At 42.3% G+C, this 26,186-nt stretch overlaps 1 protein-coding gene across 3 annotated transcripts in view; it reads left to right on the top strand.

The window, feature by feature from the left end:
* The window catches only part of DOCK1 (dedicator of cytokinesis 1), a 450,137-nt gene that overhangs the window by 77,811 nt on the left and 346,140 nt on the right, over positions 1–26,186 (top strand). For 2 of the 3 annotated variants that reach the window (XM_039345121.1, XM_039344947.1), the window contains exons 5-12: positions 8,498–8,594; positions 12,041–12,189; positions 15,225–15,360; positions 17,865–18,022; positions 19,599–19,680; positions 22,642–22,780; positions 23,950–24,022; positions 25,995–26,137. In XM_039345121.1, the coding sequence (XP_039201055.1) occupies positions 8,498–8,594; positions 12,041–12,189; positions 15,225–15,360; positions 17,865–18,022; positions 19,599–19,680; positions 22,642–22,780; positions 23,950–24,022; positions 25,995–26,137 (977 nt within the window). The remainder of the gene's footprint in view (positions 1–8,497; positions 8,595–12,040; positions 12,190–15,224; positions 15,361–17,864; positions 18,023–19,598; positions 19,681–22,641; positions 22,781–23,949; positions 24,023–25,994; positions 26,138–26,186) is intronic. The other variant, XM_039345028.1, reaches the window with a different exon arrangement.

Genomic DNA, 26,186 nt, shown 5'->3' on the forward strand with positions numbered 1-26,186 from the left:
GGCTCTTGGCAAGAATGGAGGCTTCCGTTCTCCTCATCGAGCCTTCCTTCACATCCTGCAGCGCTGGGATCAGCGCTGCAGTCCGAGGCTGTTTCAACCTCCCGGAGGGTGGGGCTTTTTGGTTAGGGAGGTCTCAATCGGCTTCCCCTCTCGTTTTGCTGTTTGATACAGGATCGAGGAACCGTTTGCATAGCAGCTGCTGCGGGATCGTGGAGGCCTTAGATGGCTCCCTTTCCTGCCGGACCGAGCGGGTGCCATCTTTCGGGCCTCCCGGGGGCGGGATTTCGGCTCCAGAGGCCTCAATCAGCTTCCTCTTTTCTTGCCTCACCTTGCAAAGGATCGAGGGATGTCTTTCACCAGCAGCCTCAGACGGCTTCTTTTCCCGCCAAATCGAGTGGCTGCCATCTTTTTCAGACAGAATTGCTCTGGCCGCCATTTTGGCTGCTGGGACGAGCCGTGGCAGCTGAACACATTCCCGGTGGGGGCTTGAGGCTTTCCCTTCAGGATCGGAGTTTCCCTTCGAGGGAGGGGAGGACTTCTGCATTGCCGCTGAGGCCATTGTCATCACTCCTCTGCCTCTCCCCTGCAGGCCGATTGGGCGGCCACCATATGCCCCATTTTTTTGCAGCTGGGATCGTTTCGACCTGTTATCCCTCCCTCAGTCTCATAGACATTTGATCGCTACTTGTCCGGTTTTCCGATAGATCAATGCTGCAGCCATCTTGAACCACGTTTCCCAGGCCCGGTCTGCATTTTTATTACCAGCGCCCTGTGCTGCCGCCCTTTGAGCACGTGGCAGCCATAGCCGCTGGGCTGCGCCATTGCGACCATAATTCATCAAGTTATCTGCATTTCTCTCAAAAGTCCTGGTGCAATTCATTCACCTGGCCACCTTTTAGCGGGCTAAATCCAACCTGCCCGGCTAGCGTACTGACTTACTCACCTCGCCATTACCAAGAGCTCTACGAGTAAGCAGGCTTGCCATGGCTGTAGACATGACTGGAGCATCAAAAAGGGGACAAGCAGACCGCTTCCTTACCGGTCGGGTGGCCAGGGGAGCAGGGCGACACAAATTATTGCCTTGGCAATCCCCTGCTCCACCTACTCAGCCTAATCCACCAACCGATCCCCTGCCAGAGATCCCTCTCAGTACCACTGAGATTGCTCACCTCACGGGTGAGGACTCCATGATGTCTCAATCTAAGAACATTGCCTCCCCATCTGCTAGCCATAAAAGGCAGAAATCCTCCAAACAGGAGGCAGCAAGCAGGATTAAAGCCAAGGCCAAGACTATTTCCGGAAGGAAGCCTTCCAAATTGGCGGAGAAACAGGCTAGCAGAAGACAGCAGGCCCTGGAGAAGGAATTCTCCAAAGCACAGAAGCAGGCCAGGGCAAAGGTGGAGCAGATAGAGGACTCGGCCTTTGATCTCCCGCTGGGGCCCTCGACTTCTACCCAAGGGGTCTGGTTCCCAGAGGGAACCACTACAGCAAACCTTCTTTCTTCTGGGGTGGATCAAGTTCAAACGATCCACCAGCCATCACTGTCACCACGGGTCCCACATTTGGGTCCAGAGGCCACCTTTACCCCCACAGCTGCTGGGCTCAGAGTGGCTGAGCCGGAAGGCTCCCCTTCTGAGGATCATCTCCAAACCCTGATTGCTCAGGCGGTTGACCGGGCGCTTGCGGTCAGGCCTTACCACGTGCCCAGACCTAAGTCTGTGGCTTCCATACCCCCATCCTTCTTTCAGTCAGGTGCACCCGAGTACCAGAGTTCCTCCTCACCGTCCCGGTCCTCTCTTAGCAGGGCCTCATCTCCTATGGAGAATAACCAACCTGACATGACATAGTGGGAGGAGGTAGACCCTCCCCCAGAGCCTCCACCATTCGGAGGCCTATTCAACCTGGCCCTTTTCTTGCCACTGCTTCGCAGGGCCAGTGCGATGGCCAACATAGGTCCTGATCAGATCCCTCAGCCAGACCCACCACCCAGCTCAGATCTGAACCCGGTGTTCATCGAGCCCATCGTGACTCAGCACCATGTCCTTTGCCCGGATCTCTTCCGGAACGCAGTTCGGAAGCAATGGGTATCACCTGGCATCTTTCCCCCTCTGGGGGGAATGGACAGGAAACTGTTCAGTGCAGCGCCAGACGTGGCAGAGAACCTTGAGGTGCCAACGGTGGATGAATCCTTTGGCCCTCTCTTGTCCTTGTGTACAGTGTTGGGGGATATGGCAGAGGCGCTAAAGGCAGAGGACAGGAGATGGGAATTGGCCTTCCGCAGGACTCACAGGCGATGTCGTGGATGGTAAGAGCTGCCACCTGTGCACCCTTCTTCGCCAGGACCTCTCTACTCTGACTTCGTCAACTACAAGCCAGGCTTCCCCCGGAGGAGCTATGTACCCAACAAGACCTGAGCAGGCTTGTTGCATCATCTGAGTATGTCTCAGATGTGACACTACATGCGGCCAGGTTCTAATCCAGGACCATAGCATCCAACGTCTCAGCACAAAGGATGCTATGGCTCAAGCATTGGCAAGCTGACCCAAAGTCCAAGTGGCATCTAGCTATGGATCCTTATCAGGGTGGTCAGCTGTTTGGAGAGGCCGTGGCTCCTTATTTGTCCAAAAATAAGGATAAGTGGAAGGTGTTGGCCCACCTTAGCAGACGGGCCGACAGGCGTGCTAACCCGTACGCCCGCAGGCAGTCCTTTTGGCCAGGAACAGGCTCGGGCTTCACTCAGTCTCCCCGCCTCTTCACAGCCAGACAGGATCGCCCGTCTGACAGGACTGGCCCCAGACCCAGACAACAATTCCAGAGCCAGCGGCCCTTTCGACGGGGGGGGGGGTTGCCCTTATAGAAAATCCAAGTGAATCTCAAACTGCCCTCCCCATAGGTGGCAGACTGGCGCTCTTTTCCCACCAGTGGGAAGCCACCACCACAGATTCCTGGGTCCATTAGACCATTTGATACGGTCTGTCCCTGGAATTCGTGTCCAGCCCACAGGGCGCTTCATTTCCTGCCCCCAATCAAAGAACCCTGTCAAAAGCGGCCTCATGCAGGAGACCATTCGACATCTTTTGGAGATAAGGGCCATAGAACCTGTGCGGGTCGGTCAACAGGGGAGGGGATTTTACTCCATCCTCTTTGTGGTTTCCAAAGCTTCGGGAGGATGGGGGGCGATTCTAGATCTCAAAGGTCTGAATTCCCATATTGCATACCAAAAATTCAAGATGCAAATGTTTCAATCCATCTTGGGCAGCGTAAGGAACGGAGATTTCCTGACATCCATAGACCTCATGGAAGCGTATCTCCATATCTCTATCCTTCCCGACCACCGGCAGTTCTTCAGGTTCTGTTACATGGGCCAACACTACCAATACAGGGCCCTCCTGTTCAGCCTTTCATCAGCCCCAAGGGTGTTTACCAAAGTCCTGGCGGTGCTTGCCGTGCACCTACGATTGGTACTGGTATGCGTCCAGTGTTATCTGGATGACATCCTCATCCAGTTGTCCTCCCTTCAAGCTGCCCGGTCGGACCTGACGTCGATCAAGGTCCTTCAGGAACTCGGGTTCTCGGTGAACTTTCGGAAAAGTCAGACTGTCCCCGCTACCCAAACTTTACACCTGGGTGCCATCATAGACACACTCAGTTGCCAGGTATACCTGTCCCAGGAACGTCAGGACAGTATCCGGACCCTGGTACGCAGGATACGCAGGGAGCGCATAGTGCCACTGGCCCTGCTTTCCCAACTCTTGGGAAAGATGGTCTCATGCATCGCAATAGTGCCTTAGGCCAGACTGCATTCCAGGAGCCTCCAATGGTTCCTCATCCCCTTCCAAAGGTTGGGCACCAGTTCCTCCAACCTCTCAGACTCTGCAGTCTCTTCGGTGGTGGACTTTGCCAGCAGTAACCAGGGGGTCCTCTTTCAAGGAACCCGCCCGGCTCATGCTCACGACAGATGCCAGTCTGTTTGGCTGGGGAGCGCACCTTCAGTCTCAGTTGGCTCAGGGACAATGGTCCCAAGCAGACCTGAAACACAACATCAATTGGTTGGAGCTTAGAGCCATACACCTGGCTCTCTGCCACTTCCGCAGCAGGGTGGCGAGACAACACGGGGTAGTCCTTATGGACAACGTGGCGGCAAAGGCCACGTGAACCAGCAAGGGGGTACCCGATCCAGGTCCCTCATGGCCAAGGCCCAGGCATTGGACTCCTGGGCAGAGACCAACCTGTCCTCCCTCAGGGCCGAGCACATCTCGGGGGAGGCAAACCAGCAAGCGGATTTTTCTAAGCAGGTTCCGAATGGCGCCTGCACCCAGACCTCTTCGCAGAGATTCGGACAACCAGTCGTAGACTTGTTCGCTTCTCCGACGAACTCCAACTCCCGAGATTCTTCTCCTGGTTTCCCTCTCCAGGGGCGGAGAGAGCGGATGCTTTATGTGTTCCCCCCTCTCCCTCTCATCCGCAAGATGCTGCAGGAACGGACGGAGGTTATACTCATGGCCCCATATTGGCCACGGAGGCCGTGGTTCGCCGACCTCGTAAATCTCTCCATATTCCCCCCATGGAGGATTCCCCCGGGTCATGTGTCTCTCAACCAGGGAGTCCTACAACACCCAAAACCCCAGTGGCTGCAGTTAGCTGCCTGGCACTTGAATGCCGGATCCTGACCCGGGAAACATACTCGTCCGGCATGATTTCCATGATTCAGGCCTCCCGATGGCCGGCGACAAATTGCATATATGACTCCATATGGAGGAATTTTTGCAATTGGTGCAAGAGCCGGCAACTAGATGTCTCAGATATGATAATTCCGGGCATCTTGGAATACTTGCTCATGGGCCTCGATAAGGGTTTAGCGCCTAATGCTATCCGCAGGCAGGTTGCGGCATTGTCCAACTTACTTACCTGTGCCAATTGGCTCCCTTGGCCCAGCATCCCAGGATACTCTCCTTTCTCAAGGGCGCCACCAACACAAAACCACCCGTGGTACATAGGTATCCTTCCTGGGAATTGCCCCGGGTCCTACAGGCCCTCACCAAATCGCCGTTTGAGCCTATCAGGTCTTGTGCTCTGAGAGACATGTCTCTCAAGGTTGCCTTCCTGGTTGCTATCACGTCAGCCAGGCACATCTCTTAGCTCGCGGCACTGTCGGTCAGGGAGGACCTCTGCACCTTTCACCAAGACCGGGTGGTCCTCCGACTGGACTCTACCTTCATTACCAAGATCAACACCCTTTTTCATAGGGCCCAAGAGATCGTTTTGCCGGATTTTTGCCCTAATTCATCTCATGCCTTGGAACGGCAGTGGCACACTGGATGTTCGCAGGGCGCTACGTCACTATATCAAGAGAATGGCGCCCTTCCGCAAGTCTGAAGCCCTCTTCGTTTCCTTTCACCATGCCTCTAGTGGACAGAGGCTGTCCACCTCAACCATAGACAGATGGATCAGGGCTTGCATTGTGGAGGCGCACCGGTCACATTTCCTACCCGTACCACGTCATGTCATGGCACATTCTACTCACAGTGCTGCAACCTCCGCGGCATGGCCCACACAGGCTTCCATCGAGGAGGTTTGCAGGGCTATGACATGGTCTTCGCCTTCCCCATTTGTGCGGCATTATAAGATAGACCGGTTTGCATCTGCCAACGCATCCTTTGGAGGGAAGGCCCTTCAGCTGGTGGTTTCTGGGGACATGACTCTGGCCTCCTCTGTTTCCCTCCCATTGGGACAGTGAGGCTTTGGTATGTCCCATTGGTGGATTCTCCATCTCCTGTGCTGAAGAAGGGGCGTTGTTTTACCTGAATGCCTTTTCTCAGTATGGAGATGGAAAATCCACTCCCACTCTTAGTGTCAGTTAGACCCGTGTTAGGGGTCTGGGAGCCAACATGTCGGACTGTCGTCAGTTGCTTTCGCCCTTGTCAAGACTGGGTGTGTCCTTGTCCAGAACAGAACAAGCATGGCAAGTTTGGCTGACTTGGTCTAATGGACAGGAAGACAGAGCTAACCCATTGGTGGATTCTCCATCTCTGTGCTGAGAAAAGGCGTCCAGGTAAGACAACACCCCTTCTAAAATAAAAAGACAGATGAAATACTTGAGAGTTTTAAAAAGTGGCAGTAGGGCTCTATATGAGAAAAAAGAAAAACATTCAAACCCTGGCCTTTTCTTTCTATTTTTCTGATAGAACAATTGCAAACAGAATGTCGTGTCCCTAGTCTGACACACAAATACAGACATGCACAAAGGAGAACAGTTCACAGGCTTTACTTGGTTTGAGTAAATTGCCCCAGTGGCAGGCAGGGCATACAGACGCACACACTATTTCAGACAGTTGCAAATCCCTTGGAAATTTATAACCTGACACCCACCCATTAAGCAAAACTTCTAATAAGCTGAGGTGTTGTCCAGCCCAGAGATTGTAGAGTCTTCAGAGGTTATCAGCAAAAAACAAGGAGCTTCCGTAAGGAAGGAGTCAGGTCACAACAGACAGAGGTTATGACCCTAAAATTTAGTCCCAGTCGGTGCAAGCAATCACCTGGGGGAAGGCCTCGCCTCATAGAGCAGACCTGCGCAGACCTTCTCTGTTCTTGTCCTTCACTCATCACTACCTGCTTTAGAAGAGGCCTTGGATCAAACCCTTCATCTTCTAGTGGTTCCAGCTGCTCCACAGGCTCTGCAGCCAAATCAGTTCCAAGTGCTCTCTGAGGCAGGCTGCTGTTCCATAGGGTACATCATTTCAAAGTCTGGTCATGTGAAACCGGATATCAAACACCGACGCTCAAATAGCAAACATCACTTAAAAAACTGTGTCTTTCCCATGTATTATTTTTCTATGTTGAAGAACAATTTTTCATGTTCAGAAGGTATTTTATGTTTTTTGTTAAATTGATGACCAAATTCATTTATAATTCAATGGAATTTGATAAGGTTCTATAGTGGTCAGCTAACAATGTGTATATATAAAACAGTTAAGAGCTGATTTGATTAAGGAGACAGTCTGATTTATTTTTACATTATTTATATATCAAAATTATAAAAATGCAAATCACTTGATTATTGTATAATGTTGCTTTTCTTGACTGATTGCAAAACTTCTTCAATTAATGTTATATATAGTAATTATTTACAGCTCTAGTGATGCATTATTTAAGTGAAGCTTTGCAGAGACAAAGTGATAGAATCTTGCAAAATAAATTCCTTTATCTTTAAAACTACAAAGGATTTTGTTCAGCATTTGGAATTGAGCCAATTCCTTTACAATGCTAAATATGTTTAGTAAGAATATGCAGAATGTTCTAAGCTCAAAACATTTCGAGATTGAAATGCCAGGAATAGGTATTAAGTTCAAAATATTGGTATTCAAAGAAGTTTCCTCTTACCTTGAAATAAAACCCACTGCTTTGAGTTTGAGACTAAACTGGCCCATTTTTAATTCAGTTTTCACGTTCTGTTTTGTTCTTTGTTTCTTAAGTTGTGATTGGCTTTATTTTCCATTTCCCCTGTCTCCTTTACTATAACAGAGATAGGTCTCTACCTGGTACTGTTGGATAAGACTAATTGAAAGGATAAGGGAATGACAGCAACACAGCAATTATTTAAGCATTTGCTCAGAAGGAGATATGTTGGTTTTGGGTTCCATTTGTTGATATGTCTGGGCCAGTTAATCAGTGCTGTCTTGCTTACAATTAAAGACAATACTGGATAAATGATCCTAAGCATGAAAACTGATAAAAAGTGGTCTCACTTGTCTGATTGTCTTGTACTTTTTCAGATTGTAAGGTATTAAATACATAGACTGTGTTACTTTAATTTGTTAAATGCTGCCAAATTAAGTGTACATTGTACTTATGCATTAGGAAGATAATGTTTGTGCTGTTGTTGTTCATAGGCTCTGAAAAAGCGAATCCATAAAATATCATTCTTTATTGGTTGTTTGTATAAGAAAAGTAAAAAGAATGCATTTGAAAATATATTTTCATTATTTTTGACAGTATTTTTTAATAACCAAAATAACCACAACAAGGGACAGTTTTTCTGTAGGCAAAGTCATACAGAGTCCCCAGCATAGAACACCACCAAACTAATTGAGTGGTTGTGGAGAAAAATGACAGAGCAAAAGGCTTGTTTCATTCTCATTCAGTTCTTCCTGTGGGATAACAATTTTGAGATTTTTATTCCATATGGAATTCAAAACAACATAGAAAACTTTATTCTATGGAGATTTAGCATACTGGAATGTTTTAAAACAAAAAGCCCTTTCTATTTCATACAGTTTTAATATTTATATTATAATAAATAATGCCACATAATATCTCCTACCTATTAACATTTTAAACTTTAGGAACATATTTTTATAAGCCATGTTTATGAATTAAGCAAAATATAATCTGGAATACTATAAATGATAGTATTTTATATACATTTAATATATTGATGATTAATACATTGTCCTATATTTTCTGTCCCTCTCCTTTGTGGTATTTCTATAATTCTTAGACAACATGAAACAGTTATACCAAGTGAACTACCACTTATTCAGGAGGTTACCAGTACACTACGAGAATGGTCCACAATATGGCGACAGCTTTATATTGTAAGTATTGTAGGTTTATTTGGAATGCTTCTTTGTAGGATAACAAAAGAATTTAATCTATAAACCAGCCAAGCTAAAGAAACCAATTAAGTACATGCCAGTGATTTGAAATAATTGCTGAAGAAAAGGAATACGCTTTGCATATTAACTTTCCCAGGTATAAACTCTTTTATTCCTTATTAAAAAGACAATCCATACTGCAGGCCTCTAAATCACAACTACTCTAAACTTACTACTGTTCTACAGTTGTACTAGTAAAAAGGTCTGTGGATTGTCTCTAGTTAAGGAAGTTTAATGTGCTTGTAGAATGGAACTACTGGACAGAATAGGAGAAGTCACCATCTTCTTGGCCATCCTGGTTCATTTTTCTTTATGTCCAGTTGAAATCTACTTCCTTGGAATTTAAATTCATTTGGAACAACTGGAACAATTTGCTTGCCTTCTACATGACAGACTTTCAAATACTTGAATATAGCTATTATGAGTCCCCATAGTCTTTTTTCTCCATGCTAAGCATATTCAAAGCTTTCAATCGTTCCTGTTTGGCTGGTCTCTTCTGAACATGCCTATATATGTCACTGTCCTTCCTAAAGTGTAGTGTCTAGAATGGGACACAATATTATCAGGGCATTCTGACCAATATAGAATATAGAGAAATAGAGAGGAAATTATAGTAGATTAAAAAGACCTGAGGTTAATTTGTGAATTTAATTCTGTAATTTGTGTTAATGTCAAAAATACCCAGAGGATAAAGGCATCCAGATATAGTCAAAACAGTCTTCATTTCTGGATTTCTATGTACATCAGACCTTATACGTGTAATTTTATTGCTGGATATTGCATCAAAAGATTTTTTTATCAAATATTCTTTGTCCTTTCCGGTTGAGGTGAAGAAAATATATCAGTTAACTTGCTTTCTTCTTTTCTTAATGCTGCTTAGTTTTATGCTGTGATGTGTATCGTCTATATATGACTTGGAAGGCACTCCACTATTAATAATTAATTACATAACCTAGATTTGCTTAAACTAACAGTCAACGAATATTAGGTCTTACATCAGACAGCCCAACTAATTGTAACAGAATTCCAACTGTCAGTGAGAGCTTGTTCTGTCTGATTCTATTGTGAGGCATAGATGTCCTCTGTAAGAACTAGTCCCTTTGGATCAAATAATACACCACTGTCAGATAGCTATGTTTTATATGCTATTTAAATCCATACTGCTGATTTTCATTTTTTGCAGTTATTTCTGCACCTTTATATGCATGTAAATTAGCTGGTCCAGCTGAGGATCTTTTGATCATGACTAAGATAATAATTTTGTCATTTCTAATTTCATTAAGGTTATTGTAAGCCTGTATGTCAAATATCTTGTTAAGATGTCATCCCTTGCAGAAGAAAAACAAGTTAAAAGTTTATAAAAATAAATGAGGAATGTAGAATGAAAGAATCACAGCTTTTTTTAAAGTAGCCCACTTGAAATTCCTTCTAATAATAGAGTACAGTACTTGAAACTAAATCAATCTTCTCCCGAAGACTTAATTCAAAATACTCGTTTATAGGTTTGTAGCAAATGAATAATTTGAATTTTTACTGGACTACTGATTCTTGGATCACAGATGAGTTACTTGTGATTGATTTCATGTGTAATATTCCCCATCTGATGAAATATAAATAGTTTGGGATAAAGTGATGACCTGCTGGGTCAAATAATAAAGTTCATGCTGAAGTTATAGAAACTTGCTCCCATACTTACCTTTTACTTCTGATTTACATTGTTCATACAGTGGGGCAAAAAAGTATTTAGTCAGCCACCAATTGTGCAAGTTCTCCCACTTAAAAAGATGAGAGAGGCCTGTAATTGTCATCATAGGTAGACCTCAACTGTGAGAGACAAAATGAGAAAACAAATCCAGACAATCACATTGTCTGATTTGGAAAGAATTTATTTGTAAATTATGGTGGAAAATAAGTATTTGGTCAATATCAAAAGTTCATCTCAATACTCTGTTATATATCCTTTGTTGGCAATGACAGAGGTCAAACGTTTCCTGTAAGTTTTCACAAGGTTGGCACACACTGTTGCTGGTATGTTGGCCCATTCCTCCATGCAGATCTCCTCTAGAGCAGTGATGTTTTGGGGCCGTTGCTGGGCAACACAGAATTTCAACTCCCTCCAAAGGTTTTCTATGGGGTTGAGATCTGGAGACTGGCTAGGCCACTCCAGGACCTTGAAATGCTTCTTACGAAGCCACTCCTTCATTGCCCGGGCAGTGTGTTTGGGATCATTGTCATGCTGAAAGACCCAGCCACATTTTATCTTCAATGCCCTTGCTGATAGAAGGAGGTTTGCACTCAAAATCTCACGATACATGGCCCCATTCATTCTTTCCTGTACACGGATCAGTCGTCCTGGTCCCTTTGCAGAGAAACAGCCCCAAAGCATGATGTTGCTCCCCCATACTTCACAGTAGGTATGGTGTTCTTTGGATGCAACTCAGCATTCTCTCTCCTCCAAACTGTTTGGTAGAACTGTTTCTACCAAACAGTTCTACTTTGGTTTCATCTGACCATATGACATTCTCCCAATCCTCTTCTGGATCATCCAAATGCTCTCTAGCAAACTTCAGACAGGCCCGGACATGTACTGGCTTAAGCAGGGGGACACATCTGGCACTGCAGGATCTGAGTCCCTGGCGGCGTAGTGTGTTACTGATGGTTGCCTTTGTTACGTTGGTCCCAGCTCTCTGCAGGTCATTCACTAGGTGTGGTTCTGGGATTTTTGCTCACCGTTCTTGTGATCATGTTGACCCCACGGGGTGAGATCTTGCGTGGAGCCCCAGATCGAGGGAGATTATCAGTGGTCTTGTATGTCTTCCATTTTCTAATTATTGCTCCGACAATTGATTTCTTCATACCAAGCTGCTTGCCTATTGCAGATTCAGTCTTCCCAGCCCGGTGCAGGTCTACAATTTTGTTTCTGGTGTCCTTCGACAGCTCTTTGGTCTTCACCATAGTGGAGTTTGGAGTGTGACTGTTTGAGGTTGTGGACAGGTGTCTTTTATACTGATAACAAGTTCAAACAGGTGCCATTAATACAGGTAATGAGTGGAGGACAGAGAAGCCTCTTAAAGAAGAAGTTACAGGTCTGTGAGAGCCAGAAATCTTGCTTGTTTGTAGGTGACCAAATACTTATTTTCCACCATAATTTGCAAATAAATTCTTTCCAGATCAGACAATGTGATTGTCTGGATTTGTTTTCTCATTTTGTCTCTCATAGTTGAGGTCTACCTATGATGACAATTACAGGCCTCTCTCATCTTTTTAGGTGGGAGAACTTGCACAATTGGTGGCTGACTAAATACTTTTTTGCCCCACTGTATTTGTATATTTCTACATAAAGAAAGGCGATCATGAGAGAACTAACATGTATTCTTATCAAACAGCAAGACAACAGAGAAATGTTTCGTAATGTAAGACATATGATATATGATCTTATTGAATGGCGATCACAAATACTGTCTGGAACACTTCCCCAAGATGAGCTTAAAGAGCTAAAGAAGAAAGTCACAGCAAAGATTGATTATGGAAACAGGTTTGTGATGACTAGTTTGAAACATGCATATATTTCCTTGTTTTTATTTATTTATTTATTTTTTGCTTTCATGATCTTCACGTTTCTCTTTATGTTCCATATATTATATGTCCATTAAAAACATCTATACTGCAGTATAAATATCATTTACAGAATCGAAGTAGCCTCTTTCTTTATTGCTTAGAGCAGTGTTTCTCAATCTTAACAATTTTAAGGCATGTGGACTTCAACTCCCAGAAATCCACAGCCAGCATTGCTGGCTGTGGAATTCTGGGAGTTGAAGTCCACATGCCTTAAAATTGTCAAGGTTGAGAAACACTGGCTTAGAGAAAGTGTTTTAAGATACAATTTTCCAAATGTATTTTTCTTCCATGCAGAACTCAGCAAAAATAATGTGTAAAGAACTTTTATTTATTACTTGTATATGCAAAATTGTGGTCACTTCAAAACTATTGCTATGCAATGATTTTGGATCTAAATAATATGTTCTAAGATAAAATGCACATGATCAATTAATTAGTTCAGATCCCCAGCTTCAGTAATAAACTACAATTGTCATTTAGATAAGATAACTCTAAATAGATTTCATAAATGCTTGAGAGGTAATAAAATCTATTAACTTTAACTGGCCCATTTGCAAAAAAGATTTTGACCATTTTCAGGACGACCCACATCAAGTTAAAAGACCATAATAAAAATTCTACAATAAATTTAATCACCTGCTTGGCAGTCAGTTGTTCCAATATGTATAAATAATCTCCAGGCTTAAATGGCACATCTGGCTATGCTAAACAATATATCCCAATTAGAAGACAGAATTTCTCAACATATATGTGTATATGTATGTACAGTATGTATGCACGTATATACACACAGACACACACACACACATATATACACACAGATAAATCAATGACCATGTTATTTTTCTGGTTGCTTAGAAGAAAAGTAAATTGTTTCACATAGTCAAATTTGGAAACTTTGCAACATAGCAGTGGTTTTCAGAATGTGTTGATCTGTGAAAGTTTCTTTGGTATTACTAGTGAAATGATAATTATAACTGAACATGTTTTCTTCAAAAGCAGCCCCCTCTTTCTTTACCCCTAGATTTTTTATAATTGCACTTGCATAAATGAGATTTTGAGATACATTTGAGATGACAGTTTGAATTTATCCAAGGCAACATTAAGACTCAGTAAGCCTAGTCAATATCTTGCATGAACTACATTTTTAACATGTTTTAGAGTTCTTGACTGTGTTTTCTCTGAAGCTTGGAAAAGTTTTTATTGTAAGGGGAAAAATAATGGAGACAGACTTACCTTAAGGCAAATAAATTGAAGCACAATTTAAGCATTTTAAACATTTTGCTTTATAATGAGCACATGAAAAGTGGTGGAGAGTACCAGAAGCTGCTTTGTTTATATTTGTTTATTTATTTATTTGGCTTTCTGGAGATCAGTGGAAATTGTTCCCTTTCTGTTTTCCATCCCAGAAATGGTTATAAAAAATTCTGTTAACACCATTATGTTGTAGAACATTTACAGTCAAGATTCAATCTTTTCTTTTTCGTACAATTTACCAGAAGTTGTCAGCATTATTTGTTGGCTATATTAGTTAGCCATCTGGATAAGGCACTAGCTCAATGATGGTGAACCTTTTAGAGACCGAGTGCCCAAACTGCAACCCAAAACCCACTTATGCATCGTTGGGTGCCGGGTGGATGTGGCTCATTGGCTGGGTGTGGCCAATTGGGGGTGTGTGGCCCACTGGGTGGGCGTGGCTGCGATGGTAATGGTAGACTGGGTGGGACTAAAAAGTTCAATCAATCAATTCCAACTTTGCAAGATCTTTTTTTTTCCCGCGAGAAGTTGAAATTAACTGATTGATTGAACCTTTTTTTTTTTTTGCACACGGCAGTGGAGGCCTAAAGCGAAAAGGTTTTATAAAACCCAGCTGAAAGCCTAGGACTGGGGCGACGGCACGCGTGCCCACAGAGAGGGCTCTTAATGCCGCCTCTGGCACCCGTGCCATAGGTTCGCCACCACTGCACTAGCTATTCAACTTCCAGGTGCTAAATGTTGAAACATTATATGTATCTTTTTTTCATTACTGTTTTGACGAAATAATTAAATGATTGCTATGTATCCTTTAGAATTGAGACAACTGAGTTTGAATTTCTGTGAGTATTGTGTACCATAAAATACTGCCATTCTTGTTTAGTGCAAATATGCATTGATGCTTTCCCGCAATGAATCAAACATGAGAATTTCAGTTTGGCTATTTCTAGACATAAACATTTATAATGTCTTTAGTAAATGCTATGTGAAAAATACAGACCACTCTTTCCTTCTTCCATACTTTTTGAGAAATACTGTAAGGTCATTTTTTTAAATACAGGTAGTCTTTGACTTACAACAGTTCATTTAGTGACTGTTCAAAGTTGCCACAGCATTGAAAAAAGCAACTTACAACTGTTTTTCATACTTATGGCCATTGCAGCATCCGCATGGTCACATGATCAAAATCCAGAGGCTTGGCAACTGACTCATCTTTATGACGGTTGCAGTATTCCAGGGTCATGTGATCACTTTTACAACTTCTGACAAGCAAAGCAATGAGGAACCAGAGTCACGTAACAATCATGTCGCTAAACAATTGCAATATTTCACTTAACCATGTGGCAAAAAAGGTTGTAAAATGGGGCAAAATTCACTTAACAAATGTCTCACTTAGCAACAGAAACTTTCGGCCCAATTTTGGTCGTAAGTCAAGAACTGCCTGTATTGTTTTTGTTAGTTTATGTATATTATACCAAAAGACAGATAATTTGTTCAGCCTGTTTCGAAATGTATTGTTTTATTTTGTCTGATATAAGAGTACCAAAAAAGACCTTCAATCGCTCTTCCTCCGACTCCAACTTGAATGTTATATTTTATAACTATTTGGATTGCAGGCAGAGTGACTTGATTGCAGAGTTTTTGAACAGATTTTATGTTAACCGTGGTATTGTTTTGGGTGTTATCCCTTCCATACAGAATTCTCGATTTGGATCTAGTTGTAAGGGATGAAGATGGTAACATATTAGATCCAGATCAAACCAGCACAATTAGCCTATTCAGAGCTCATGAAACAACTTCCAAGCAAGTAGAAGAAAGACTGCTGGAAGAAAAAGTAAGATACAGAATTATTTCTCCCAACTGATGTTATGATAGTATAAGTGGCTGTAAACTATGAATATGCACATGTGTGCGTGTGTGTACACATGTGTTCACATAATACATCCATCCATCCATCCATCCATACATACATACTAAAAGAAACTTTTGTTTTGAATCCAAGTCAAGCAATTGTGTTCTGGAGGTTTCTCAAAACTGTCAGCCATTGTTTTGCAGAACTGGAAATTTACTACTGTTTGCTTAACAATTGTTCAATCTTAGGATGCCTTGTAACGTCTCATTCACACAGTCATATGTCTCATACACACACTGTCGTATGATTGCAGTCTGGGTACTTGGCAACCCATTTGCACTTATGACTAGTTGCCAAGTGTCCCATAATCTTGAGATTGTCATTTGCAATCTTCCCTGTTGGCTTTCCTGGAAAGACAGTGCTTTCTGCTTGGGCCACTACTGTCTATTCTATTTAGGACCAATGGGAATTTGCTGAAATAAATTTGCAAAGGAGCCTCTTCTTGCACAGTCTCAAACTCACTCCTTCTCTCTCTTTTACACACACACAAATACTCTTCTTCCCATTCCTGTGCAGATTCCTTGAGAGGAATCAGATCCACCAATCAGATTCCTAGGGAGGAGGCACATCCTCTGCTTTAGGAATATGCTTGATGGTTTCAACTTTCAGGAAGCCAAGCCAAAGCCAATCTGCTTGATCACAAGAAAGCAGAAGAAAGTGGGGTAGGAGGAATGGCAGATAGAAAGGAGGGAGACCATCAGGAGGGCAAAGAGAAAAAACAGGAGAGGAACAGGAGGAGGAGGGAGTGTACTTTGTTGTTCTATTCTCTCTGGCTCCGTCTTACTCTGATGTACTTTTCCTGCCAAAGACACACATGCTGTTCCTGTTGGGGAGAAAAGTTGGCATCATGCAATAGCAGTGGACGAACTTTTGGAAAGAGCAACCCCCCATCCTCCCACCCTGGGAGACTAGTCTCCTTTGCAAAGTTATTTCAGCAAATTCCTGTCACTCCTAAGTAATTATATACTTGGAGGCAGTGATAAGGTACGCTGCCTGCTGCAGGCAAGTGGGAAAGGCCTGTCATAGGATGCTTCTGACTGTCTCTCTGCTCTGGCATTTAAAACCTGCTTGCAGGGAGCATTGTTGGTGCCATAGCAGAACCTCCTGTGGTCTCCCCCATTTCCCCCACTCCTGAGGCACCTCACATTGTTTACTAGGAACTCTGTCCACTTAACAATCCGTGAGATTTCTTAACCACAACTTCGCTCATTGATCCAGATTCCAGTCCCAATTGTAATTGTAAGTTGAAGATTTCCTGTATAATGGTTTGTTTTCTTCTGGACTGAAGAAAACAAAATATTGTCAGGTGAATAGACACCCCTCTCTACTGTCTATGTTCCCCCTCTCTAGTCTGTTCAGCTTCCAGTATATCATATCCCGCTGGCCTGTCCACTTCTAATAGTTGAAGCTCCTTCCCCACCCTCTGCCCCTTTTCCTCATTTGCTGTTGTCCTTGACTGTTCTCCTGTTTCCCTTAACCATTTCTGTATAAACAAGGGAGTCCCCAATCTTTGTAATTCTTTCTCTCCTTTGCTTCAGGCACTAATGTTTTTAGCTCCGCCACCCCAATGCCCCCACATTTTCCCTTATTGCCCAGAATAAAACATCCTCTGGCCTTCCTAGTATCTCAGTCTGTCTGTATTGTAGCATGTTATATCTGACAACGTGTCTCTGCTCTCAATGTTTCAAGTCCCCCTCCCCTTTTCTCCATGTCCTGCCTTCTCTGAGCCACTTATAATCTTGGCATTTTCTCTTCTTCTTCTCATCAACCATTCTGCCCAAAGCAAAACAGCCACATCTTGTTCCGTGCACGGCACCTAAGCCCCTGAAATAGGCACAATTTAGTTAGGTCTTAGATCATCTGGAATCAGTTTTGCTTTGTAAAAGATACTTCATGCACTGAATATTTTGTATATCTTACAAAAAAGTTAGGGCATATTGCCCTAACTTCACATTTATATTTTCCAAAATACATTATTTGTTTTATCTTGTTGTAGTAGCTTTATATCTTTTTGTAGACTTTGGGGGAATATTGTAGGCAGAACTTGAAGTTTGCATTCATAAATGATAAATTCTATGCTTCGCCAGGATTTGTGTGGATTTGCAAATATGTAATTAGTCTGTTTATTCAGGCACGTAGAAATAGTGAATTGTACTTATTTGAAGTAGCTCTGTAAAATCTACCTGGTTGCTTGGCAGCCATCTTCTTTCACTTTTTACATTTCCACATTTCTTAGAACTGTTCTATATTTAGCAGAGCAGACATAAATGAAATGAAGTTAACTAGGGATTAGTTAATTATACAATTATACCCCAATTGATATACACCTACAAAAGTAGATTTATGTAATTGATTGCATTACTATATATATAACTGTAGTAACTGCAGAATATTGTATAATGTTTCTTTTCTCTCTTGTATTGTAGTCTCAAAAGCAGAATCTTGACATTAGTAGAGAAGCAAAATTTGCTGCAACACCTTCATTTGCATTATTTGTAAATCTGAAAAATGTTGTTTGCAAAATTGGAGAAGATGCTGAAGTCCTTATGTCTTTGTATGATCCTTTGGAATCCAAGTTTATAAGGTCAGTGATTTAATATCAAAGCCATAAAATAGATTTTATGTAATATATATTAACATGGAAAAGACAAAGAGGCTATCTGGGAACCTCTGCTGTTAGTCATTAGCCACAAATTGTCTGTGGAAATTTCCTAAATCATCCTGTCTCCATGAAAGGTTATAGTGTTAATTACCATTTTTATAGTTTGTGGCATTATTGGGACATTCTGGTCCTGTTGTGCTATTTTATAACAACAAGAAGAAAAAGACAAATAACTTTTCTTGTGGAGTTCCCAGTTTGTTTAATATGAGACATAAAAAATGCAATGTTAAAAGGTTTAGAACTTTTATAATGGATATTCAGTATCCTTTGCTTTTGCATTTCGATATAGTAGCTTCACACAAAAGAATAAAATCCATCAAACAAAATCTTCTATGGATTCTTTTTCTGAAAGAGATGGATGTTTTCTCATCCTAGAACAGAATGAGAATGATAATAGTCAACATCACAGGTCTGTTTTGAGATCAGACAGGATGAAAGCTATGAAACAAATGATACATTACAAATATAAATGATTATTAAAATAGGCATAATGCTTTTTGTTTACAATCTGTATTTTAAAAAATTCACATAGTAAGCTGACACATTACTAGAAAATGAATTTGAGAAGGTTGTTTTGAATTTATTTTGTTTTAGACATAGCATGTTGCTAATCTCTTTTTGCTGGTGCATTATGGTGAAAAAAATGAGGCTCTTTGCATTCTGAGAGCATTTTTATTCAGTAACAATTAGAAGAAAAAACTTACTTTGTCTTTATTTCCATGTTTTTATTTAGATCTGAGATATTTGTGTTTTTGCATGTGTCTGTCTGTCTGTCTATCTATCATCTGTATCAGTGATGGCAAACCTTTTAGAGACTGAGTGCCCAAACTGCAACCCAAAACCCACTTATTCATCATCGGGTGCCGGGTGGGTGTGGCCCATTGGCTGGGTGTGGCAATTGGGGGTGTATGGGCCATTGGGTGGGTGTTGCTGCAGTGGTAACGGCCGACTGGATGGGATTAAAAAGTTCAATTAATCAATTCCAACTTTGCAAGATCTTTTTTTTTCCACGAGAAGTTGAAATTGACTGATTGATTGAACCTCTATTTTTTGTACACGGCAGCAGAGGCCTAAAGTGAAAAGGTTTTATAAAACCCAGCTGAAGGCCTAGGACTGGGGCGATGCCGTGCGTAACCACAGAGAGGGCTCTGAATGCCGCCTCTGGCACCCATGCCATAGGTTCGCCACCACTGATCTATATCATCTGTGTCTGTCAGTCTGTCTGTCTGTCTGTCTATCTATCTATCTATCTATCTATCTATCTATCTATCTATCTATCTACCTACTTATCATTACTTAAAAGAAATTTTTTATACATTTTTACTTTATTAATTGTAAACTACCAAGAGTTATTGGCAATCTATAAATTATGCAAATAAAGAAATCTGATTTGCATCAAACTCTGAATAACTCCCTGAGTTTGTTTAAATATAATGTTAACATATTTTAATGTAAAACTGTTTTTGCTTTCATAGTGATTTTATTTTTATTTACATAGTGAAAATTATCTGGTGAGATGGTCAAGTTCTGGTCTACCTAAAGACATAGATAAATTACATAATCTTCGAGCGGTCTTTACGGTAAATATTCTTTTTATATTTGTGATACTTACATTATCCGCTTGCTTCAGTATTTTCCACGTTGTACAAGAATATGTATTTTGCTTACAAAGAGCCTTCGGTTAATTTTTTGGTAGCTCTAGAAAGGGAAAGAGTCCTTTAAATATTATGGAGCTGGGCCTTCCATTCTGGCTCTATAGCAGGCGTGTCAAACTCAATTTCACTGAGGGCTGCATCGGGGGGGGGCTGGGTGGGTGTGGCCATGGTGGGTGTGACCTACTGGGTGGGCGTGGATGGAGTGGGTGTGGCCAGCTCTACATCGTTCATGTCAAGGGTGCCTGTGGAGGCCTGGGAAGGAGTGGGACAGATCTGAGGGTCTCTGGCAAAAGGGGGAGGGACCAGGGTAAGTGCCAAGGCATGGTCCACTGGAGGAGCCTCACTGTTCCTCTCAGGCCATGCGGGGGGGGGGGCTGGATGATGGCATGGGCTGCTTGGAGCCTTGGGCAGCAGAGGTAAAATGCCCAGCCTGGTCCTCGAGCACCCGCGGCACCAAGCCCAGTCCCAGTTCCCCAAGGGGGTACCCAGCTGCACTTACCTCCTCCTCAAGTTTGCTGCTGCTGTGCTTGCTTTCCTTACCCAGGTTGCTCATGATGGGTACAAGGGCAAAATCAGAGGGAGGCCCATTCCCTCTCCATGGGAGGAGACCCAGCTTTGTATCCAAAGCTTCCTTAGCAATAGAATGGGAGACCCCAAGGATAGGCCAGGAGGAGGGGGCAAAGGGATGGTGAAAGGGCAGCAGGGCAGGACTAAGGCAGGACTTCCCTCTCCTTATTTCCTTCTTTCCTTTCTTCCTTCCTAAATACAGAGTGGTGGGAAAGTATTTGAGATAAGGGAGGGAGAAAAACAGGCAAGAAACACAGCTGGGGAGGTGTCACCCTTCGTGAGGAATGAAGAAATGCACCATCGCCTGGAAGTGGCCAGCACATGGCCCTCACCTACTTCACATATCCGGCTTGATGGGCTCTGGGGGAGGGATGCCATGAGCAGCGTGAGAATCAACATTACCTGCGCAATGCTGCCCAGCTCCCAGCCTGCCCGGTTTTTGCAAGCAGCGGGGTGCTCTCCTCACAGCGCCGAGAGGATGAGCCGGGCGGTGCGAAGCTCGTCAGCTTTGCACCTTGCTGCCTGCTGAAAATGGGCAGACTGGGGGCTAGGCAGCATTGCACTTCTCATCAGATTTGCGCCACCTGCCTCAGCTCTTGGTGCTGCGAGGAGAGCGTCCCGCTGCCTGCTGAAACCAGGCAGACTGGGAGCTGGGCAACCTCGTGTTTCTTTGGGGATTTATGCCACCCAGCTCAGCCTCTCGGCGCTGCCTGCCAAAACCCCTCCCCCAGAGCCCATCAAGCCGGGTATGTGAAGTAGGCGAGGGCCATTTTCTGGTCACTTCCAGGCGATGGTGCATTTCTTCATTCCTCACAAAGAGTGACACCTCCCCAGCATGCACCCAGGGGGTGCGGCGAACGAGGCAGGGGGTGGTTCCTCGCTGTTTCCAGATGGCCTTGTGGAGCTAAGACGGAATGCGTTTCAGCATAGATGGCCACCAAAAAATTGTACATTAGCTCCCGAACGGCCTGGCCCAGGACTACGGCAGTGGGGGCTGTTCCCTCACTGTTTCCAGGATGGCTTCGCGGGCCACATGAAACCACTTCGTGGGCTGCATCCGGCCCCCGGGCCTTGTGTTTGACATGTCTGCTCTATAGCATAAATTAAAAGAAAGCCAAAACTAGAAAATTTCGATGACTGAGATAGCTAGGAATATTGGGTCCAAATGTATCTGTTCTTAATAAGGCTAGAACAGTGGTGGCGAACCTATGGCACGCGGGCCAGAGGTGGCACTCCGAGCCCTCTCTGTTGGCACGCACGCTGCCGCTGCCAGCAGCAGGTCCATCAGGTCGCCACCGCCGCCCAGAGCAGCAGCCCCACCCAGCACAAAGGAGGCGAAGCGGCCGACTAGCAAGTTCAAATAGAAGTGGTAGAACAGAGGTCACCAACCATTGTCGATTGGCGGACTGGAAGAAAAGGGAGGGGGAAGTATTTTACATGCATGCATGCGCTCACGGGGCCGCGAGCATGCATGTGCTGCAAATGGGGTGGGGTTAGTTCCTGCATGATACTCACTAGCTCTGCCCTGTTCTTGCATGGTGCAATGCCTTGTATCTGCACCCTGCGGCGCGAGAGAGGCCATTTTTGTGCCTTGCAGCACGTGACCCATTTTTGCGCCAATGGTTTTTGCATGCCAGAGGCGGCACTCAGAGGCGTCTCTCTGCTCCCCCCTGAGGGTACCACAGTGCTGATGTGCCCCTGGCACTTTGCGATAAATAAGTGGGTTTGGGGTTGCGGTTTGGACACTTGGTCTCTAAAAGGTTCGCCATCACTGGGCTAGAAGCTTTGGTAAAATATGACATAAATGATAAAGAGATAGACAAATGGTTTGATGGTAGAAAAAGGCTTCTATTCCTGCAAGTGTTTTTTCCAATTTCTCTGCATATGTACAATGATTAGTCCTAGGTGGAGTTTTCATGCTTTTTCAGGACTGGGGATGTATTTGGAGAAGACTGTCTTAAGCAGATGTGCCTCATAAGCTTTGTTTACTCTTTGTTAATGCATTTAAAATCTACATGGATTTCCCTATGGTGTTATTAAAATAACATTTTCCCCATCCTCCTTCCAAAATAAACAAATCTGAATCCTTTTCACAGTTGGATGGAAAATAGCCTTTTAATCTAGCAAAATTATTCAAGATTCTATATAGTTTTTAAGAGGTCCAAGTAAATATATCCCTTAATTGCCCTTATGAACATTTGGCTGTGTAAAAAGGATTGTCAGAATGAAGAAATGACAGACTAAATAGTAAAACTTCAGTATGAATTGTAAAATAACTGTGTGAGAGAATTTTGTAAAGAAAAAAATTCACATTTCTAGGACCTTGGCAGCAGTAAAGACAGGAAGAGAGAGAAGATCAGTTTTGTGTGTCAGATTGTACGAGTTGGCAGAATGGAACAAAGAGAGAACAACACAAGGAAACTAACTTCTGGGCTACGGCGACCTTTTGGTGTAGCAGGTAATCCATTCTTATATACAGTACATTGTCAAAATGTTTTGCAAATAATAGCAGCTGCTGGGGATTGAGGTGATTTGACCTACTATAGTTTTGAAAGTAATGTTCAATCTTTTTGTAACATATTTTTTGCATACAGGAAGTCCTCAACTTTTGATAGCAATTGGGACTGACATTTCCATCACTAAGTGTCGTGGTTCTAAAGTACGACCACATTGCTTAGTGATGGCAGTCCCTGCACTTTCAGTTGCCATTATTAACTGGATCACACAGTTGTTAAACAAGCAAGTTTTTCTATTAGCTTCCCACATTCAGTGGAAAAGTTGGCAAGAAGTTGCAAATTTCTGACCTGCAGATAGTAAAAGGTTGCAGGACAGGGGAGGAAGGGAGGATGTTGTGAGAACTGCTGCATGGATTGAAGAGGGGATGCGAGGGAGTGTGCAAGAGGTGCTACATGGGTCAGGAAGGTGCATAAGGGTGCCAGGGTATGTGTGAGAGCTGCTGCACAGTGGGTGCACAGGGATCTAAGGAGGAACACAAGTGGCCAGTGCAATGTGAGCACAGTATGACTTGCTATCCAACAGGAACCTACAGTAAGTGGCAATGGGGAGACCAGTTAGCTGAATTCATTGGGCCGAGTAGCTTCTTCCCTTCCTCCTATAAGGGAACCAAACTGTGGCCTTTGCCGTTGGACAGAAGACTGTGGCCAAATCCCCTGTTTCCAAAGTAGAGTGTCATGGTAATGGGGTTCACTCTGACTCAGCTCATTGTTCTTTTGTTTAGGAAAATAGAAAAGATGTAAGGACATTTCAAGAGCCCTTGGATAAGGCATCTGCCTTTCTTATGAAACACAACCGTGGTTTTCTTTTCCTGGCTTTCGCTGATTTCTATTAATTTTAATGCTTTAAGTTTAAAAAAATATTTTATATAGTTATAGATATGGATGTAGACCTTGATATAGATGTATTCATTGGTTAATGCCCTTAAATACCCAATATTACTTCTGAAAGATTCCACCTTGTTTTACTGATATGAGTGAAGTAGGTTTGTCTTTGAACAGAGTAACATTTCTTGCTATAAAATAATTCCAAGCGGTCTGTTATCGTCACTGTTTGCCATGCTTTTCCATTATAACTTAATCCTTAAGGATGCTTGTTTCTCTTTGAATTCAGTGATGGATATAACTGACATAATTAATGGGAAAGTAGATGATGAAGACAAGCAGCACTTCATTCCATTTCAACCGTAAGTGCAAATCAATACAGAAAAGTAATCAGGACTGATAGCCGGAATAGATGGGTTATGATTGTTTGTTAAAAATAAACTCTCAAGGTTTTGAAAATGGGAAGAATAAAAAAAGCTAAAGGGACAGGACAGTTTTGGAAGAAAAAAATGGTTTACTTCAGAACTACATGATTAAGCAATTTCTTCCCCAAAAATTAAATAGCCAGCTCTGATTTTTTTTTTTTGTAAAGTTAAGATAATTTCAGTGTTCCTATAAGTACTGTAGTTCTGTATTGTGAAATAAGTTTGTGAATACATTTTCTATTTGGCTTTGCAGTTAAAAATCTTGAATTGTTAGTACCATTCTTGGATAAGAATCAGAGATGCGGATACCGGACTATTAATAGTTTCAAATATGTACAGTTCATTTTAGAACTGTTTTGTTTCAATAAAATGAGATCTGTGCATAAAATATTTGGACTAAGATGAAAACTTGAATATGAGATTTAAAATACACTATTTTAAATTTAAAGAAAAAAAACATGATCCATGAATGTGAATTGTTTTGATCTTGTAGTAGAAGTTTAGAGAACAGTGATCCTCAGGGTATGATGAAATTTATTTATCAAATCTATTTATCAATTTTTTAAAACTGGAATAAAGTCTATGCTCTATGACTAGTGGCTAATGATAGTGATTGAGTAGAAGAGCATCATTTGTTCCATAAGCTTAATGTGGAACATGTTTGAATTTTTTGTTTTATATACTGTATGTGCAAACATAAATTTATATAAAAATTATATCATAAACATAAACAAATGAACATTACTTGGGTGCATCTATAATAGCATGTGTTGCTTAAATAAAAAGAAAAAAAATAGTATAAATCATGGCAAATTTAAAACTTACCAACTTCAATTCCCAGAATTCCCCAGCCAGCTCTGGGAATTGAAGTCCACAAGTCTTAAATTTGCCAAAGTTGGACACTCTTGGTATAAAATGAAAACCTCAATGAGAGAATAAAATTGAGCTTAAGATAAATGAAACAAAACTCTATTTGCTTAATTAATAACTTCTTAGTGATGTATTCTCAAAGGATACCTATAGTATTATTTTGTGTTATATTATGAATTGTCTGTTTATATATTTTTAAAAGAATACAGGTTAAAAATGAAATGAGGTACTTCCTGGATCTGGGAAATTTTTGAAATAAAGTATTTTCCATTCATGTTTTATAGCTTTCTTTTTATATTATACTCAATTAAATTATTCTTTAGAAAAAGCTTTTATGAAAAATTGAGTTATATACAATTTATGAAGACTTTCCTGTTACTTATTTATTTTGTATTGCATCTTTTTTGTGTTACTTGGTATTTTTCTTTCCATGTGTTGGATTTTGGATGCCAGTGAAACAATATAACAGCTTTCAGTAAGCATGGGGCCAAATTGCTATGGGGTGGTAGATGACATTTTTATAAATACTAGATTTCATTTGTTAACTTCAGTATTTTCATCCTTTCCATCATGTAGCAAAATTGTTTCATGGATTTTCTTGATTGTTTCCAACCAAGAAACTAAGCTACTTTTATTGGTAGTAGCTTTCTGCTCTTTGTTATTTGTCATTAGAATTGTAGTCAATTCATTTCATCCCTGAAAGTGGGCTTTACTGGTCCATGGGGTGGTATGTTTTACATTTTGGTGTTGTTATTTTTATATGTAACTTTTTTCAGGCTTTCCATCTCTATTCTACATACTTCTGTGATAAATCTGGATTGTGTTTTTTTCTGAAATCATAAATTCATTTCTCCTTATCAGTTTCCTGATTGATTATCTTTCTGTGTCTTCCTTTTTTTTCTTTGTCTTGTGCTGACTAACAAATACTCTTTGTCACCTGTGTGATACTCTCTGTTATGTCTTTGTTCTATTGCTTCTGGTTTTCTGCCCCTTCCATCTTTGTTACCTTTTGGTGTTGGTCGTCATGTGCATTCTCCAGGCTAGCATTGGATAACACCATTCGACACAAGCAGTTGAACATATCATCCCGTTTTTCACCCAGGGTGGCAGGGGAGAATGATTTCCTTCAGACTGTAATAAACAAAGTGATTGCTGCTAAAGAAGTTAATCATAAGGGTCAAGGTAGGTATTTTCCTTCCTTTCAATTGTTAGCATTAGCAATGATTAGGAA

This window comes from Crotalus tigris, unplaced genomic scaffold (assembly GCF_016545835.1).
Source record: "Crotalus tigris isolate CLP2741 ecotype Arizona unplaced genomic scaffold, ASM1654583v1 scf7180000017536.10889498, whole genome shotgun sequence".
Classification (NCBI taxonomy): domain Eukaryota; kingdom Metazoa; phylum Chordata; class Lepidosauria; order Squamata; family Viperidae; genus Crotalus; species Crotalus tigris.